Raw genomic sequence first — 19,655 nt, 5'->3', positions numbered from 1 at the left:
AGCCGGGTGGTGGTGGTGCTCGCCTTTAATCCCAGCACTTGGGAGGCAGAGGTAGGCGGATCTCTGTGAGTTCGAGGCCGGGCTGGTCCAACAGCCTCCAAAACAATACAGAGAAACCCTGTCTCGTAAACACCAAAAGAAAAAAGAAAAAAAAACTTTCACTGAAACAAAACTAAACTCCACCTAAAATTTAGAATGGACTCTTTGCTCAACTTAGATAGATTATGTGCTTGAAATAATGGAACATCAAAGAACAATGTCAGAAAGTGATGTCTGCTGATGTCCGTATCAGCTGCTGGCCTGGTTTTCTTCAATCATGCTGTTATGGTGACTTTGCACAATAAAATGTGTTGGGATTTCAGTTTTGACTCATAGCAACTAATCTTTCTGCAATCTCCTACCTGAGCTTGTGAGTCTGTCCTCTGTGAGCTCCTGTGCCTTTACTGAAACACATCCAGTCTTGTCTTCTACAGCCCACTTTGACCGTCTTTGTTTACCACTTACTATTCCAACAACTAAAATCTGCCATGTCTTAATTACCACCTTGAAAATCTGTATTTTAAACAAAATATATAACAATTTTATGTATTCTCCAGTTATTCCTCTATTAAAAGAACTGGCCATTTACCATGTTACTCATATCTCTGTGTTGAGCAACACCAACCTGGGGTATTTTTAATTATAAACTATTACAAAGTTTTCTTCTATATCATTAATTTATTTTAAAATACTTATTGAAAACCTTACGTAATTTTGAATGCCATGGGAGAAATATAATAAAACCAGACAATAGGTCTAAAATGCAACTTTGCAAATAGGAATATAAGCTCCTACAGTTTCTCAGCAAATTATGCTTCCTGCTACTCAGAGATTGCCCAGAGCACATGTCACGTGCCTCCCACAGGGACAGTCACACCCAGCAGCAGTTTGGCTGCAGATGGTTCACAGTAGTTATAATCCTTAGCTATGCATGTCAATGCAAAATTTATTTTGATTAAAAGGAAGACATGGCATTCTTCAGAACTGTGATAATAGTCCCCACAACTTGGTGAAAATCTTTATTTAGTATGTAAAGGAGTTGAATATTGATTATTTTAAACTGTGGACTGCAGTTTCCTGCTGAACAACTCAGGAACTATGATCCTAGTTTGTGATAAGTGTCCTAAATGTGCACTTTTGTATCAATAAACCAAAACAATCATAATCCATTGCTAACAGTACTATTTTTAATCATTTCAGTTTCAAATGATAGAAGCATGTCTTAATGTTTGCCACGGTTGCCTAAAACAAGGAAATCTGACTCTCACTACAGCCTGTTTCACAATATCTAGCCATAGGGGCCGTCAGAACACAGTCCAAGAATGGAATTAAGTGAGGGAAGTATTAGTGCCTGTGAGAAAACTCCAAGAAAACAAGACCTCAGTCTCTTCAAAACACGGACTTGTTCTTGAACTACTGTTTCTTGCCCTTCCCAGGCACTGTAGATAGGAGTGAGTTCACTTCCCAATATTCATTATTGTTTACTGTTGTTATTCAATTAAGTGTTTAAAGTCTCCTTTATGTGCCTCTAAGGAAAAGCATCTTTTTACTGCATGCGGCTTGTCCTTGAAATTATATACAGCTTGAACGCATGAGAACTTTACTCAGGGAACCTTCCTTAACACTCAGAGTATAAATTGTTAGATGCTCTGAATAAAGACAGCTACTGCATAAGACTTGGGCCTCCTCATTTTTAGATTCCATTCTCCCATGTTCTAGACCTCAAGGATGGTAAACATAGAGCTAAGAAAGGACATCTGTGTTTACAAAAGGTACACAACAAGAGGAGAATGTCTCATCAGTAACTGAACTTACATTCGAGTTGAAACTTCTCAACAACTTCTCAAGTGTCTACTCTTCAGCAAAAGAGCAAACACAAACCTTAGGTTCTCAACTCTGCAGCTTGTGGCTGTAACAGCTCTAATCAAACCGTGTTTGTGTTTTCTACTAGCTTATTATATTGTTTTATAATTATTTAAGTTTTTTAAAAAACTGAAAATTAAACCATGCTAGTGAAGTAGATCAAATGCCTCATGGGCTGACAACATAAAAACAAGTATGAATTCAACATCTGCTAAGAACTGTAGACCATTAGACTCATCCAGAGGCTCATGGAAATTAAAACTGTCACCTTGTATGCATTGATTTTGGAAGGAAAAACACAGTTTATAAAAAGGCAAAAATGCTAGAAATACATCAAACCTCACATAAAAATGCATAGTCCCATAGGGAATGTTTGACTTATAGGCTTTAATGGAAACCTCTTACACCTATAAGTAATCCAAAGGCTGCACAGCTATGTATAAATACATTTCATAGATACATATCAGGGAAATGGGTTTTTAATCATGCTTCATCAGCCTTACATTATTCTGCCTTTGTTTCAAACAAATTTAATCTAAGTTTTCATTATCCTTCATTTTCTTCTGATAATGTTTGAAATCCTTCTTCTCTGTCAGTACAACAGAGCAAGGGGAAACACAGAGGGAAGCTTAGCTTTTTTCAGCCAATTCAGAGAATCCATTCCTATTATCACTAAACATATGAAGAAACTTGCCAACTAAGTTATTTCTTTTCCATGGATTGAGTGTATTGCTGAGATTTATTATAAGTGTAGAACTAAAATGTCTAACTGGTGAATTAATGACATAAATATCATATTTCTATGAAAGAGATTGTAATTGTTAAAGGTATTTATTAGAAAAAACACAATAGGTATTAAGTTGTTTTATATTTAGAGAGTCTCTGCTGCTCCCTGTCCATCTGTCTGTGCTGCCTCAGTCCATATAAATTTTATCTTACAAACAAAATTGAATCTTAAATTGCTAAATTACTGTCTGTCCTTCAAGACTGCAAATGCTATCCCTGACCAGAAATTATTACTTCTCCAATCTCTACTTTCAAATGTTGGCAAAATGGGCAGTAAAGCAGGAGCTCTCGGCTTTCCTAGAGAGCAAAACTGAAGTCAAGATAAGGCTTCCAGCAAGAATGAGCACCAAGATAAGAAACCAGGTTCCTTCTTCAAGATTCTTTTTTTTATTTATTTTTAAAAATTGACTTTTCATTTTATATACCAAGCATGTTCCCCCTCCATCCCTGCTCCCTCCCTGACCTACCCTGCTTCCCACCTTCCATCCACTCCTTCTTTGGGGAGTCAACAAAGTCTGGCACACCAAATCGAGGCAGGACCAAGCCCCATGTATCAAGGCTGAACAAGGTATCCCACCATAGGGAATGGGCTCCAAAACGTCAGTGCATGCCCCTGGGATAGGTTCTGGTGCCACTGCCAGGGATCCCTCCAAGAGAACAAGTCACATAACTGTCACCCACATTCAGAGGGTCTAGTTCAGTCCCATTCAAGTTCCCTAGCTATCAGTCCATAAACTTCCAGAAACTTAATGGGCAATGAAGTTATTTCTTTGAACTTTTAAGAATATGTAAAATGAAATTTATGTGTACATATTCTTTCTATAACTTAGAATTAAGAGAATGCCTGGCAAATCTAATATCCGGTTGAGGGCAATGTGATTTTCTATAGATAGATATGACTTTGGGGATCAGAAACTTTGGGTTGCTGTAGAACCTGTTGCTAGTCAATTGTAGGCCTCTATAAAACTTAAATTCTTGCCCTAATTTTTTAAACCTATAAATGAAACTAGCAATAATGGCAGTAACTCCCTGCCGTCTCTGTGAATATTAGAACGATAAATAACAACAATATTAAGACAAAGTTATAATGTCAATTTAAAACAATTCCAGTTTTGTAGCCTACTGTGACTTGTAATTGTTTCTACTCTCTCAATGAAAGAATGAAGCCAACCATTCAGGAAACAGAAGCTTGAACAAATTGAACAACCAGCAAGAAGTTAAAGACAATTCAAGCAATGTTCAAACCTAGAATTCCATATAATTCAACTTTCAGAATCATCTTATCACTAATTTATAAGCAAATGTTACATATTGCAAAAAGCTTTAGAATTTGAATTCTGATATAGTTAGCTTAGTGTTTTTCAAAATATGAATACCTCATTAAGAGATTACCAAATGTCAAAATTCATATAATTGGTAAGTAAAGAGCTTGAAATGTACAATGTTCAAATTCCTATTTCCCAGCTCTGTGACAGATGATCAGCATCTTCTCTTAAAAAGCAAATAAATATTGTTTATTGTAAAGTTGTTCATTAAGCAACTCAAAATATTTCTAGTGAAGTTATACCACCATCAACAATAATGATAGCAGAGCTAAAACAAGACCTCATATCATCTGATGTCTCATCCTCATATTTTATGCCATTATTTATGGAAAATTATAAACTTATAGATTATTTTGTACATTTATTTTCTGTCAAATTTTCTTGAAATATTTGTAATAATAGGTTGCCTTATCAGGGATAATTAAGATGTGTCATAATTTAAAATGTTACAAATGCATGCTTTCTTGAAGGACAGTAACCAGGCAGGTGTTACTATCACTCACTAAGTCAAGCTTATTGAATGATTCAATAAGTGACCTCATTATCTTCAGTTATCTGCTTTCACAGAATGGCATTTGCTGTTACTGAACTATATGGATCATAACACTAGCTGTGTTGAAACGTAACAAGTAGAGGAGAAAGAGCAAAATCTAACTCTTGAGGAAAACATCTGAAATGTTTAGTCATTTAGAAGCCAAAAACAACAAAAAGGTGATGGCTTAAGATCTAGCAAATACAGCAGTAAGCAGTACACAAAGAGTGTAGTCAAGGAAAAAAAAAGAATCAGAGAGATAGCTTTCACACTGGACCACATCAAAGGCTAGGATTCAATATAATATGTGTTAGCAGATTTTTAATTAATTACGTCTTCTGGTAAGCTAACATCATTAGAACACTAGTTTAAATGGTAAACTCATTTTGTTATAATCAAGATATTCCACTTTCAATAAGTTAAAGAAGTACTGTAGGAATTTCTAGATTATTGCAACAAAACAAATGCCTTTTATCTTCCAAAAAATCGTATGCTTAGAATTATGAGATGCTATTTATCTTATATTTTTGGTTGTGAGCCTAGCCTTTAATGGCTAAGCCGTCTCTCCAGTGTAAGATGTTATTTATCATATGAATAGGACTTCATATGAACATGATACCAGTTAAAGGACACATAGCCTTGATGGAAAATAATTAATAATGATACTGACAAAAGGACATCATAACTATGTTATTTCAAATTCTCATATCATTCAGAACCACAAATTCTTCTATTTTAATCAATTAGATTGTTGTTATAATTGGCATCTGTATGTGTTCCAGAGCTTCACAGGGGAACTGAGAGGGGATGAAACCTCAAAGATGGCCCTTCCTGTTCTAATCACTAAGACCAAGCCATTGAGGTAGATAGCAGAACTGGTACCTCCTCCTGTTGACTTCTACTCTCCAACTATTAGATGAGTAGTGTCCTTCCTACACTTGTCCCTGCCACAATTTGCTGCCTCTAACAGGTCCAACAGCAATAGGCCATTGATCACAGGCTAAAATTGCGAATCAAAATAAAACCTCTCTCTTGGAAACAACCCAGGTAGTTATCACAGTAATAGAAAGCTGATCAGCATAAAAACCTGTGCTACAGAGTTCTTAAGATGCATTTAAATAACATCATATATATTTTTAGCTAACAATTTTGATCAAGTAGACTCTTCATATTACTCCAGTGTGGATTTTAGTTTGGATGGGAATCTATATTTTTTAAAGGATAAAAGACGTTTCATTAAGAGTAAAAGCCTCCTTCTTGGGCACTGAGGCTGGCATTCTGGAACCAACAAAGCTAACTCTTGCTTTTACATTTCATTGGGGTGACTGCTATAACTTCCTGTGTTTTAGTTTTATGTTTGAGCTATAAATTTACTTGTTATATATTTTCATCTTTGCTATATAGGCTAAATTTTATCAGGAGACAACTTGGTGTCCCTTATTTTTAGGAATAAATAACCCTCTACAGTGGGAATTTCATGAATGAGTTGATCTCATTACTAGATTCATTTCTATTTTTAACCTTCAACTACACTCACTACTTAGAACTTCCGTTGAAATTTCTACTTTCCATTTTTTTAATATTTATTTATTTGATGTATGGTGGCACATGCAGCCCTCCATGACTCCCGTGTGGGGGTCAGAAGATAACTTTTGGGGGGGTTCTCCTTCATAATGTGAATTCTGGGGATAGACTTGCAGTTGTCATGCTTGGTGGCAAGCACCTTTACCCACTGGGCTATCTCAACTACTTCATTAAAACGTTTATAATGCAAATGATCCAGTAGCTCTGAAACACTAACCTTCAACTGAAAGAAAGAAGCATAGCATGCACCCCCATCCCTCGCCTGTATGGAATATAATCCTCCTGTATTTCATCTTCTTTATAACACTTTTGCCATCTGTCACACCATATGCTTTAGTTATTTGTGATGCTGACTAGAATACCAACCCATAAGATAAAGACTCTGGCCTATTTTGTTCATGTCTAAATGCCCAGAATCTAGAACATCATGAGACTTAGTGGATGCTAAGCAAATAGGGGAAGAACTTTGAAGATGTCCTTTCTTTTTTTCTTTCTTTTTTGATTCTGCAATCTGGGGCAATTAATGGATTTTTGTTTTCCAGGTCATTAACCAAGTCCATTTTTATCTTCAATCAACCCATTGAAATTTGAATGTAGCAATCACTAATGAAGTATCCTTTTAAAACTTTCTGGGAAGGCACATACATTATGAAATTTATGTTCCCTGAATGAAGCCACTACATATTTGTATGTTCTGAGTTAAAGGAACCAGCCTCTGCAGTTTGCCTCCAGCTACTTTCAATGTCCCTTTCTGCGAACACCTCACCCTATCAACTTATGTTACCAGTCCTTTCTCACATGAAAGATGGACCCTTAGGGGAGGGGCTCAACTCTTGTAAGCTCTGTCTTCTTGTGTGTGTAGGGGGAGGGGGAGGGGGGAATGGAGGAGAGTGTGTGGCATTTCTGCATAGAATTAGAGGTGCCCAAAAAAGCTCTGTGCAAAAACATCAAGCAACTGAAAAAAACAAAGAAGAAAACTTCCTCTTAAGTAGAAATTATTTCAGCTATTCCCATTTTCCTTCACCAGAGGTGCCAGCCAGAGTCCTCTCTTTTTGATTACCACACCTCTCTGCTTTTTGTGCCAGGTCTTCTTAACAATCCCTGCTACACACACACACTCACACTCACACACACTCACACACACATATACACACACTCACACAAATACACACACTCACACACATGCACACACACACACACACACAGGATGCATACACACAAGTTTCTGATTTGGAAGTAGTGACAGGACCAGGACTATCATTTCTGGGTGACTAGTAAAACCACTTTTCTCAACTAATATAAAGCATGTTTTGTTTCATCTGTTTAATAAGGCTTACCTGAAAATCCATATATGAAGTCTTGTTTGGTTTTGTTACTGTTTTGCCCAAGACAGCTATGCTTTTTGATTAATTGACCAAAAGCCATATATAATTTTGACCAAAAGCCATATATAATTACTGAAAATAAAATAAACAAATTCAATTTCATCACTAACATTTAGTTCATTATCAATTTTCTGAAGATGACAGGCCATTTTCTTATATTGTATAATTTCAGAAGAGTTGAGAGAATGATCCAACATTAAGGACAAGCCTTTAAATGGGTTCACAAATGTGTCTTGCCTGAGGCTGTTCACTGATAGTGATAAAGTGAATGCACAAAAACAACAGCAAAAACATCCTTTGTCAATAAGTAGAAAGTAAAGGTTCAGTTTATGTCTTGAATCGGACTCAAAGAGAAAGCCTATGTCACAGTGATTAATTCCATTAAGGGACCAGCAACAAGAACTACAGATACGAATTCCTCTCTATACCAGAATTCTAGGCTGGGAGCCAGGGCCTTCTTAGGATATATTTGGAAAGGCTCCCATCTCAACAGCCTCCAGAGAGAGCAGGTAATTCAAAGGCCTTCCACTCCACTCCACACAGAGGAATGAGCTGAATTACGAGAGTGTCGGGGAATTCTACAGTGAACATATGGATATCAGAGGGAGACATTCAGGAGTCAGTTATCCCCTTCCACTACGTGATCTAGGAAACCAACTCAGAGCATCAGAGCTGTACACCAAGGACAGTTAGTGTCTTCACATACCGAGCCATCTCACCACTCCTGTATTTACTCTTGATATCCTAAACACACCCTGCATTGTTCTACGTGCAGACTTGCTCAAATCCTAACCTGTTGCATGTTCTCTATCTGTTGAACTGGTATTTATACTGATATATTCCATGGAAAAGACATTTTTTCCATGAAGATTTCCTCAATTTTATCCACTAGGAAAGGGTGCTTCCTACTCAGAAGTTCATCAGATTTGCTTTTATTTTTCACAGCTGTTATCCTCTGAGTCCATATCATATTTACAGGAGTATACATGAAGTGTATTTTAACCATGGTAAGTTCAACATTCATGCTTTGGTCTCATCTCTATACCTTAAGCATGTGTCAGAATGCCTCCTATTATTAAACATTTAAATAATATCTCTCTTCCAAATACTGGGCATGTAAACAATAAATGATGTGTATATTTCCAAATGTGTTTCTTGATCTGTGACTTGCCACTCAAGTGTAATAAATGCAAATATCAAATGAATAAACCACCATCTTTCGAACCATTTCCTTGTGTCATTATCAAAGCAGTACAGTATGGGCCAAAATACAACTTTACTAAGTTTTTGTTTTTGATTTTTTTTCTAAAACAGAGTTTCTCTGTAGCTCTGGAACTCACTGTGTAGACCAGGATGGCCTCTAATTCACCCAGATCCACCTGCCTCTACCTCCCAAGTGCTGTGATTAAAGGCGTGCACCACCACCACCAGACCAACTTTACTAAAATTTTAAAAAGTTAAACACACACACATACACAAACACACCTAGTTACAATATGATTCTGTCCATCATTTGTAAGATTATTACTTGTAATTTTATGATTAAAAATGATTCATTTAAGTGGCTATAGAAGCCAATAAGAGCTTTTATCACAAAACTAAAATACTTCAAAAAACAAAGAGCCCTTGACAAGTTTTAAAACATTATTTTTCTCATACATTATAATTCAGTGACTATCAGTCCTCATTGCTATTAATATTAACACATCTTTATAAATAGAGTATACAACCCTATTTCTTAGGGATGTTTAAATCATACACTCCTTCATTTCCTGTTGTGTTATTTCCCCAGTTTTCTCAGACACAGTGCATAGACAGCCCACTAACCACTGTCTTCCAGATAGACTGAATGTACCTTCTATAAAGTATAAGGGATCGGACCTCTTCAAATTAAAAAAGACAACAAAACTTTGCCCTTAAACTCCAATCGCTCACATTTGCCTTATATTATCATTCCATTTTCATGGTATTCCTTCTTTCCCCAGTGGACACTTAGATTCCATTTATTTTTCTGTTCAAAATACACTCAGAGAATAAAAGTACTCAAATCTCTGCAGACCTGTGAAAGAATTTAGTTCCTGTCTATGTCCAAATATAACATGTTGCTTTGTGGTTTATTAACACCTTATCTTCCTAGAGTAGACCATGTGAATTTAACATTTTCTAGATTAGAAACAGATATTGAAAGTTTTATATTCACATCCAAGACACACATTTGTAATGGCGTTGACCAGATAAAAGTGATTCATATTCCCTATTATGTATTATTTTCTCCCCCATCTAAGGCTTACAGAAGCAGGTCAGCATGAAGAATGCAAACAAACTCATACTTAATCACCCTCCACAAAACTCAACTCCAATGGATCAAAGATCTGAACATAAAACCAGAAACAATGACCCTGATAGAAGAGAAAGTGGGAAATAGCCTTTAGCTCACTGACATCAGAAAAGTCTTTCTTAACACAATACCATTAGGACAGGCATTAAGATCAGCATTTAATAAATGGGATCTCATAAAACTGAAAAGCTTCTGTATGGCAAAGGATACTGTCATTCAGGCAATGTGGCAGTCTACAGAATGGAACAAGATTTTTTTTCGATTACACATCAAACAGAGGCCTAATATCCAAAATATATAAAGAATTCAAAAAACTAAATATCAAGAAAACAAATAACACAATTTAAAAAACTTTGTACAGGTGTAAATAGAGGACTCTCAGAAGAAGAAATGCAAATGGCTAAGAAATACCTAAAATGTTTACTTTTCATCAGGAAAATGAAAATCAAAATACTTTGATATTTAATCTTACATGTGTCAAAGTGGCTAAGAACAACAATACAAGCGACAGCTCATGCCTGAGAAGATGTGGAGTAAGGGGAACACACAACCATTGCTGGTGGGACTACAAACGTGTGCGTAAAGCAGTATGGCAGTTTCTCAGGAAGATGGGAATCCAGCTACCCCACTCCTGGGCACATATCCAAAGGACACTTCATCCTACCACAGAGACACTTGCTCAACCATGTTCATTACTGCTACACTCATAATAATCAAAATTGGAAACAACCTAGATGTCTCCCAACAGATGAATGGATGAAGAAAATATGGTACATTTACACAATGGAGTACTGCTTAGCTATTAAAAAAATGACACCATGAAATTTTCAGGTAAATTGATAGAACTAGAAAAAAGTCATCCTGAGTGAGGAAACCCAGATCCAGAAAGATAAACATGTTTTAATTTTTGTATTTCAGAGAATTTTCTAATTTTCCATTACACTGTGATATTTAGTTCCTTCCTTCTAAAATGTACCTAGTATCAACCTATTAAAAATACCACTTTATTCCAGGCCTTGAAATGCTAAGCTAACACTTAATGAATAACTGAGAATTGTTCTATCAACACTAGTTGAAGACAACCTGTAGTCATCACTCTTAGTCCCTTTGGGTTTGCTGGTTAAGCAGGTTACCTAGGTAACTGACATTAACACATGTTCTGATTGCACACACATCAGTGATGAGTCAACTTTACTGACTTCATTTTGTGGATTAACCCATGTTGTTACCAGTGATTCTCAGCTAATGAGGGGATTATACTATCATCGGGTGGAGAAGAATCAATAACAGGGAAGGGGCATGTACAAATTGAAAACTACTCAAGTTAATAGTAAAGATGTATTTGTAATTTGAAAACAAGTATCCAATTTCTCAAAAGCAAATACGATCTTGGTTAATAGTATCAAAATGTGAGCTGGGCAAGGCTGAGAATGCCTGTGATCCAGAAGTTTGGGTGGCTGTAGAAGGAAGATCACAAGTTAGAAGCAACCTGAGCTGCATGGAGAATTCTAAGTCGGCTTGGGCTGCATGGCAAACCTTGTCTTAAAAAGCACAAAAAAAAAAAAAAACCTAAAACAGAGAAACCACACAACAATAATACCAAAATCTGGTAAGTGGAAGTATCAATTTTAAAATTAAAGCAAATGTCAGCTTATGCTAAATAATAAACAGTGTAGACACTAAGCACAGAGTGAATCTAGGACTTCAGTTCCTTTCCTTCAATTTATATTTGTTGTACATGCCACATTTTCACAAACTGCGGCAATACATTAGGACTTCCACTCAAGAGGATATTTTGTCAAAATAAACTGACAGTTGACAGGGAGAAAGAAAAGAAGAAAGACGAGAGAGGGAGAAACATGCAGTCCCTGTCCTGAGTGACAAGACAGGCACCATGTGTGGACAGTGCCTATGCTTCCGGAGCTTGTACTAATAAAGGTACTCACCTCGGTTAAGTGAGGATTGGGGTTAAAACCACAGAGGCTGCAGACGGTGATCTGACACTCGGTGCATGTGTTAAAATTGGCCTTTTCTGGAATATGCAACAGAAGTTCCGTGGTGTTGCAAAGGGGACAGATGGTTTTAGAGAGACCTCGTCCTGGAGTCTGTGCTGTCGAAGGTGGTGGTGGTTGCAGAGGTCTTTCAGTTATGGTTTGGCTTGTTGGTTTCATAGGCTGTTGAGCTGGTTTTGCTGGGACAGGCTGTTGAGCTGAGGGTTTCGCTGGAGCGGGCTGTTGAGGCTGGTGGGGCTTTGCTGGGATAGGTTGCTGAGGCTGGGGCTTTGTTGGGGTAGGTTGCTGAGGCTGGGGCTTTGCTGTAAGGGGCTTCTGTGGCTGAGGCTTTGCTGGAAGGGGCTGCTGAGGTGAAGGCTTTGCTGGGCCTGGTTGCTGAGCTGGTGGTGTCTTTCCAGGTCCAGATTGCTGAGCTGGAGTCTTTGCCGGTCCAGATATCTTAGCCAGAGGCTGCAGGACAGGCTGTTGAGCTGGGGTTTTTGCTGTCCCTGTCTGCTGGGCCGGGGACTTCACTGGCCCCGGTGGAATCTTTCCAAGACCAGGAGCCTGAGCGAGAGACTTTGGCCCTGGCTGCTGAGACAAAGTCTTTTCTACTCCAGCCTGCTGCGCTAGAGGCTTGGATGTCACTGGAGGTTGGGCTGGGGGTTTCCCTGTCCCTGTTGGTTGAGCTGGGGACTTTGTTGGCCCTGGCTGCTGGACTGGGGGCTTTGCAGGTCCAGCCTGTTGGGCTACAGATTTCCCAGGACTTGCTTGCTGAGCTGGTGTTTTGGCTGGGCTCTGCTGGGAAGGCTTTCCCGGGTCTGAAGGTTTAGTCTGAGGCCTGGTTGTATCTCTTTGAATAGGCAGCTTTGCTTGGTCCATCGCTGGAGGCTGGGAAGGTCCCTGGGAAGGCTTTCCTGTGCTGGGGAGTTGTGGTTTTATTTTTTCTGTTTGTTGAGAAGATGCTGGCTTGAGAGAGCTCTCCTGCTGTATCACTTCCTTCGCTGGCCCTTGTTTGGGAACTGGCTTGGGTGATGGCTGCTGTGAGGGAGGTTTCATGATTACTTCTGATTTTCCCTGGTCCTTCTGAGCGACTTTTTGTTTCCGTGTAGTTTCCTCCTGGGATGCCTCAGAGTCTGATATCAAATCAAAAGGGTTGAATTTATTTACCACAGAGGAGACAGCACTTAAAGGGTTAACATCAGAGAGGAAACCAGGCATCATACTGGACTTGTACTCTTCCTTAAAATCAGTTCTGGACTTTGATTCTTTCAAGCTAATAGTGGACGGACTCCTTCCAGGCAATTTCTGCTCGGTCCTAAACGTGTCTGTAGTTCTGCTTTTACTGAGCCCAGGCTGGGTGGGACGCCCAGGATCCGGTGGCTTTCCTGGTTGCTTAGGAGGCTGACTACTCTCCAACTCTTGTTTCCTGGAAAATGAAAATAGTGGAACTTACTTCAAACCAAATCAATATTTAAAGCTATTGTTTTCTATGAGCTCAAACCTATGGAGATGCAATTTGTGTTGCAGCCTATATAGATGATAAAGCATTGCTTCTATGTTATTTTTCAATGGGTAGACATTTTCAACAAGGTAATGTAGCAAAAGAAGCTTGTTGGGGATGAAAAATTATGTGGTCAAACAATATAAACTTACATAAATATACTTAGTAGAATATAGCATATAGGTTTAAAAAGTAGAACTGCAGTAAGTCCATGTAATGTCATATGTGACTATCTCTATTACCTTTTCGGTCAAAGGAAAAACAAAGGAAGTTAAGAAAAATGCTCATCTTAAAATATAACAGCTTGCTAGCTTTGTACTTAATTTTGATAACTTACATTATTTACATGAGGCACACAGTGTGACATTTAGGGAACTGTGGTAATGCAGCTAAATGACACCTTCTAGCATTCCAACAAATCTAATGCTTTACTCACTTTTGCTCTGTTCTACCTAATGGTGACATTTGTCAAACACTATCCTTCTTAAAAATTTATAAAGATTATTGGTTAATTACTAAACTCGTGCAAGACCAATATTACTTTATATTGTCTAATAGTTAATTATTATTATTATTTTTTTGGTTTTACGAGATAGGGTTTCTCTGTATTGTTTTGGAGGCTGTCGGTCCAGCCCGGCCTCGAACTCACAGAGATCCACCTGCCTCTGCCTCCCGAGTGCTGGGATTAAAGGCATGCACCACCACTGCCCGGCCTAATAGTTAATTATTAATGTGAAGTTTTTATGCAACATCACAACTAAGGCTTAAAGACATAGCCTGATAGTCAACCAGCATGAAACTAGCTAGAACCCCATTTTTGAAAAATGCTACTACTTTCCTTGGTGAAAGTAAATGTGTAACAGCTTCATTCAGTGTCTGTTACACTATTTTATCTTATCTACTGTCACTGACATCGCTAGAGAAGGGTGACAAGTAGTTTCGCCAGACAATTATTTGTTTCAAAAGATTCTGCAAATATGATAAACTTTAAATGATTTGAGCTATATAATTAAGATAGACTTTATTAATAGACACATTATGCATATTAATCAACAATCATATTAAATTTTGGATAAGTCATATTTGTCAACAACCAAAGGACAACTAATTGCATTCCACACTATAATAGTGAAGAAAAATCAGAAAGTTTTTTTTGTTTCATTTGTGTCATTTTTACATTTGGAAAATACATATTTCTCTTTGAAAGACACAAGGAAAATGAAATAATGAGATTCAGAATCTCCTGAAATATAAGACGGTCCCAAAAGAGTTCTACATTTTTTATTCAGTTGGTCAAAATTGACTAGTTAGGGCCACAGCCTCATATTTTTAATTTTGTGCTATTTAATAATTTTCCTCAGAACTTTCCTAGTGCTTACAGCATAAATCAGGATCTAAGAGAATGTTAAAAGAAGTGGTAAATTATTATTTGTAGCAAAGGCTCAGAAAGAAAATTATTTTCACTGGCATATGGGCATAAAATGACGTGATAAAATGAGTAAATATGGTAGAGTGTACAGTATACAGTATACACTGGCACAATATCTGCCTGTCATGTGCAAGGTAACGGAATTGATACCAGCACTGTATAGCATTAATGCTAACTATTAGGTAGGTTCCTCCTGGAAATGTCTCCAAAGCTCTCATTTTAAAAGAGATCCAAAACTATTTCCTGAGTCATTTTCCAAAACTTTGAGACATATTTCTAAAACATTGCTATTTATTTACATTTGGACATCGTGTAAGAGTGTCTTCTCAGGACACCCTGCTTGTCTCCCAACACTCCCCACTCCAGAAGGCAGAAGAGCCACTGTGAGCCACCGTGCCTAACTGGAAATGGGTTATTTCCAAGGAGGTACACTGTATAGATTTTGACATAACTCTGGGAAAGTTTCTGCATTCCATTAATTTAATGTAAAGCTCCCTTGAAAGGACTCCCCTATAGTTTGTGTCTATCTTATAAGTAATTATTTGGAAATTTCACTAACCACACCTTAATATGTAGTCTTTGAAAGTTATCTTTTAACAACGGTTGAAGAAATAAATTCTTGATTTTATTAAATTGTCATTTCATGAAAATACTATTAAACTTATCTTAATCTGTGTCTTGTAATGCTGTTTCTTCACTTAATCCAATGTATGTGTAAGGGCAATTGGGGAAAAAAAACTTCACAAATACCAAATATCTGAGGTAACCGAAAACACCAAAATTTAAAATAAGCTGCATGTGTCACACACTATAACACATTATAATTGCATAAACATGCCACAAATATTGTGTTGTGCTGCCAGAAAAGATCTATATAGCTACAAAGACTGTCCCCAAATTCTAACTTAGTTTTAATTGCTGGCAACTAGGAGAAAAGCATTAATGTTTCATGAATCAATGAATAAATGAATGGTCCACAATGTGAAAACCGATGAATGAACAAAACGGGTTTGTGCTTCACTCTAGATTCAGATTCCTTGAGTCCATTTCACTTCAAAGTCTTCTAAATGTCTGCTAAGATTTTAAATGGACACTTCCCATATTCACTTTAGAAGCTGGACTTGATGTATTGTTCTATATGAAAAGTAAAACAGAGAGTGGAGCAGATGGCCAGTCAGTAGGGGAGGCTTAAAGGAACACTAAAGGAAATCATCAAATCACCATTCTTATCTTCTGTCAGGAAAGTTGTGCGGTAAACCATCTCATATCACATACGTGAATAAAATGAAGAGTAGGAATAAATTTGTCTTCTGCTAGTTCTACAAGGAACAACATCAAGAAGAATTTTGTTTGTAACCTTACTCTAAGTCTGGCTTAAGTTATTTGTGCTCAATTGCACATCCTTTTTGATTTTACTATTGCCATTCCCAGACTAGAACTTTTTTTTCCTAAGTTAGTAGAGAAACTGTTTCAGATAAAATGATATTTCAGGCATATGGAAATGTAAAAATGTGGAAGAAGTAGCTGGAGTGATGAAATGTTTTTAAATGTAACAAAACCGTCAATGACACTTAATTTGACAGTGCTGAGTCACATATATATTCCATATCAGAAATAAAAAACCTAAGAAATATTCATTCATATTTATACTAGCGAGGCTATGGAATTTCAAAGGCCAAGAGGATAATTCAAAGTCATAAAACTAAGTAAGGAAGTTGGGGTGCTTCTGGGAGGATTCTCACTTACCCATATGTAAAGGAATATAAATTTGTATCATTGTTATTTTAACAATGAATAACACAAAACAAAGCTTGTTTGTGGCCATAATGGAGACTTTTCTATTGCTGGCATTGAGACCACAATGCTTTACATTGATCATACTCCTTAATATGAAAAATCCAGCAAAAGCATCCCTGAGAACTTTTGAGTCAGCCTCAGAATGACTTCCTGAGACAGGTAAGGCAGGTCTTATCTTCTTTAGATGCAAGGAACCTGAGACAAATATGACTCCAGAAATGCATATTAATTTGCTATGAGTCAAAAAAATCAATACGATAAGAACCTGAGTTGTGGGGCTGAAAATCCTTACTCCTCAAAAGTAAAGTAAATCAACTCTGCACATCTCTTAAATTCTTGAAGTCTGAAATAATTTGGACCTTTATATACCCAAAAATTTAATGAATATCATCCTGAAAGTCTAAATGACTTTCATTCTTTTTAGAAAAACTTCAGCAAAATATAAAAGTTTCAAAAATCAAAAAAGTGTGTGCATGTCCTTTACAAACCTTTAACGATTGCAATTGAGTGCAGAAATTGCTTAACAATAACAATCTCAAATTGTCCAATTGCTAATGAGAAACTTTGAGTGTATACTACAACACACACACACACACACACACAACATAAAGTAACAGTTATTATGGGCAGACATATTCTTTAGCCATCTGCTGTACCAAATCAAAGGTAGAAGGCCAAGCAACAATGATCACAGCTGTATTTGCAACCATCCTAGACCTGTTGCATGTGGCCCTCTGGAAAAATTATAGGTCTGTAGAAGAAAAGGATTGCAGCTCATAATTACCCTACAGTGACACACTAAATGCATATTTGGTTTTTTTTCCCAAAGTCAGGACTTTATCAAACAGAGAAAAACAGCTCAGCTTGCAAATTATTAAAGAAAACGGCCAAATCTTTACCAGTTTTAAAACAATAACAAATTAAATTTGGGGGGCTAGTTCCCATGCTACTGTGTTTTCTTTCAAATTAAATAGGGATTTTACGCCTGACAGATTTCCACAATCACATTTCAGAATTACATGAAAACAAGATCACTGCCCTTAAGAAATTTAAACCGCTCCTCTGGTAGATTTATTATGATATTTGGCAAAAGTATGCATTTGTATTTGCAATCTGTCAGCTAAGATGAAAGGTTTTTAAGTTTATGAACTTGAGCATTCAACGCCTATATATTCAGCTCTTTCATAATTTCAGTATCTCAATTCAAAATTGTATAATTCCTGTCAGTTATTACAGCTGATGTTTCAGGACCATGGACAGATATTTTTCTGCTGAAGGGTATAAAGTTAAAGGGATTGTTTACAATAATAAAGGCAGAGAAAGCATGATTATACCCTCTCACTACTCTAATTAGAAAACAACTAATTCATTAGAAGGGGGGATGGAAAGCTGGAGAGGAAATGTTAATATTATAGATTAGCTTTTATAATTGCCTGTGCAAATTGTCATTTATTTAAGTGTGTATTGAAACCTGATCTCAAGGAAATACAGATTCACATGTTCTATAAACTGAAAGTCATTTTTGCATAAAAAGAGCAATAGTTTAAAAACTAGCATATGCTAATTCAGAAATACGTGTACAGCACCTGCTCTGCTGTGACCAAGCCATCTGTTTAATGTCACAAAATATCTTAGAGCCTCTCGCTGAATATAAAAGGTATATTTATTCTATGACTTTCACCTAGGCAGCTCCTGTTCTCTGGGGACAGGTTGGGAAGGGAGGAACAGTCACCTCCAGGGGGTTAAGGGTATTGTTACAAGAATATTTACACATCATTCTCAGAGAAAAAAAAAAAAAGACCTCAGGACACTAAGGAGGTTTAAGCGTACAGGTAAACACGCAACCCAGCTCTATCCATTTTTCAACACGTCTGTGATGTATTAATGGAAGATTTCCAGATTAGTAAAACACTGTAGGGCGTCTCTCCACACCACACACCACCCTAGAGGGAAAAGGTTGCAAAAGGCCAAAAAAAAAAAAAAAATCACCATTCCAAGAATGCAATCCACGACCATCGCACCAGAAACTCTACACTGCATCATTTTTTATTCCGCCCCTCCAAAGCTGCTGATCACCGCCTTATCACCGCCCCATTAGGGAGAATAAAATGAAGGGAGACGACATACATACATATATATGTACCACCGTGCGGGCACACACACACACACACACACACACACACACACACACACACACACACACACACACACACACGAAGCGGTATATATATATGCCTGGCCATCTCCATCATGCTGTGCGTGCCTGTGCATGGAAGGTGACTCCGCAGCGGCCGCGGGGACGCTCCCCTCGGGCAGCCCCTGCGCCCTTGACATGACAGCGGCGATCTGTCTCCTCTCCTCCTCGCTCAGCTGGCTCAGGTCCGCCTCCATGCCGGCTGGGATGCCGGGGTGCAGGGCGCTCCCCGGGCCGCCAGCCCCGCCCGCGGCCGCCGCCAGCCCTTCGGGGAGCCCTTCCCCTTCCAAGCTCGCCTCGTTGCCCATGGCTCGGCGGGACACGTCCGGGCGCAGGAGCCCGCGGCCGCCCGAGCCCCGCCAGCCGGGGTCCGCCCCGAGGCGTGCAGGCTGCCCAGCCCTGGGGGCTCCGCTTCCTCTCGGCTGCCTGGGGCCGGGGGCGGGGGGGGGGTGATCGGCGCGGGCTCAGTGGGGTCCGCAGGCGACGCCCGCGGCCGGCCGCTCCTCCATGTCTCACAGCGCCGGGCGAGCTTCTCACGCCCTGCCTCCCGGTTGGCCGCCTCGACCGGCGCCCGAGCGCCCGAGCAGCCCGGCAGCAGCAGCGGCGGCGGCGGCGAGCTCCGAAAGCTGCGGTCGCCCGGCGCCGTCGGCCCCGCCCCGCGCCCCGCCCCCCTCGCCGCGCCCGCACGGCGCGTGCGCCGCCCCGAACAGGTGATGTCCGCCACGCCCACCGGCCCAGCGTCGCTCTCGCGTCGGCGGCCAGGCACCGGGCGGGGTGACGCCGCGGTGACAGCGGGGCAAGCCGTGCCTGCTGCCTTCGGGCCTGTCGACCTGAGTTTTCGCCGACTCCACGTACCCGTGGGGGAGTTGGGAGGGGCGATGGCTGTCG

The 19,655-nt window shown here is 38.9% G+C and overlaps 1 protein-coding gene across 1 annotated transcript in view; it reads right to left on the bottom strand.

The window, feature by feature from the left end:
* Pclo (piccolo presynaptic cytomatrix protein) overlaps positions 1-19,153 on the bottom strand; it is a 348,891-nt gene extending 329,738 nt beyond the window's left edge. Inside the window, 2 exon segments of the mRNA XM_040735211.1 lie at positions 11,799-13,272; positions 18,837-19,153. Coding sequence (XP_040591145.1) covers positions 11,799-13,272; positions 18,837-19,075 — 1,713 coding nt within the window. The 5' untranslated portion in view covers positions 19,076-19,153.
* Between the last annotated feature and the right edge of the window lie 502 nt (positions 19,154-19,655).

Source organism: Mesocricetus auratus, unplaced genomic scaffold, assembly GCF_017639785.1.
Source record: "Mesocricetus auratus isolate SY011 unplaced genomic scaffold, BCM_Maur_2.0 Super-Scaffold_100043, whole genome shotgun sequence".
NCBI classification, from domain to species: domain Eukaryota; kingdom Metazoa; phylum Chordata; class Mammalia; order Rodentia; family Cricetidae; genus Mesocricetus; species Mesocricetus auratus.
This window is presented reverse-complemented; position numbering and strand designations above follow the sequence as displayed.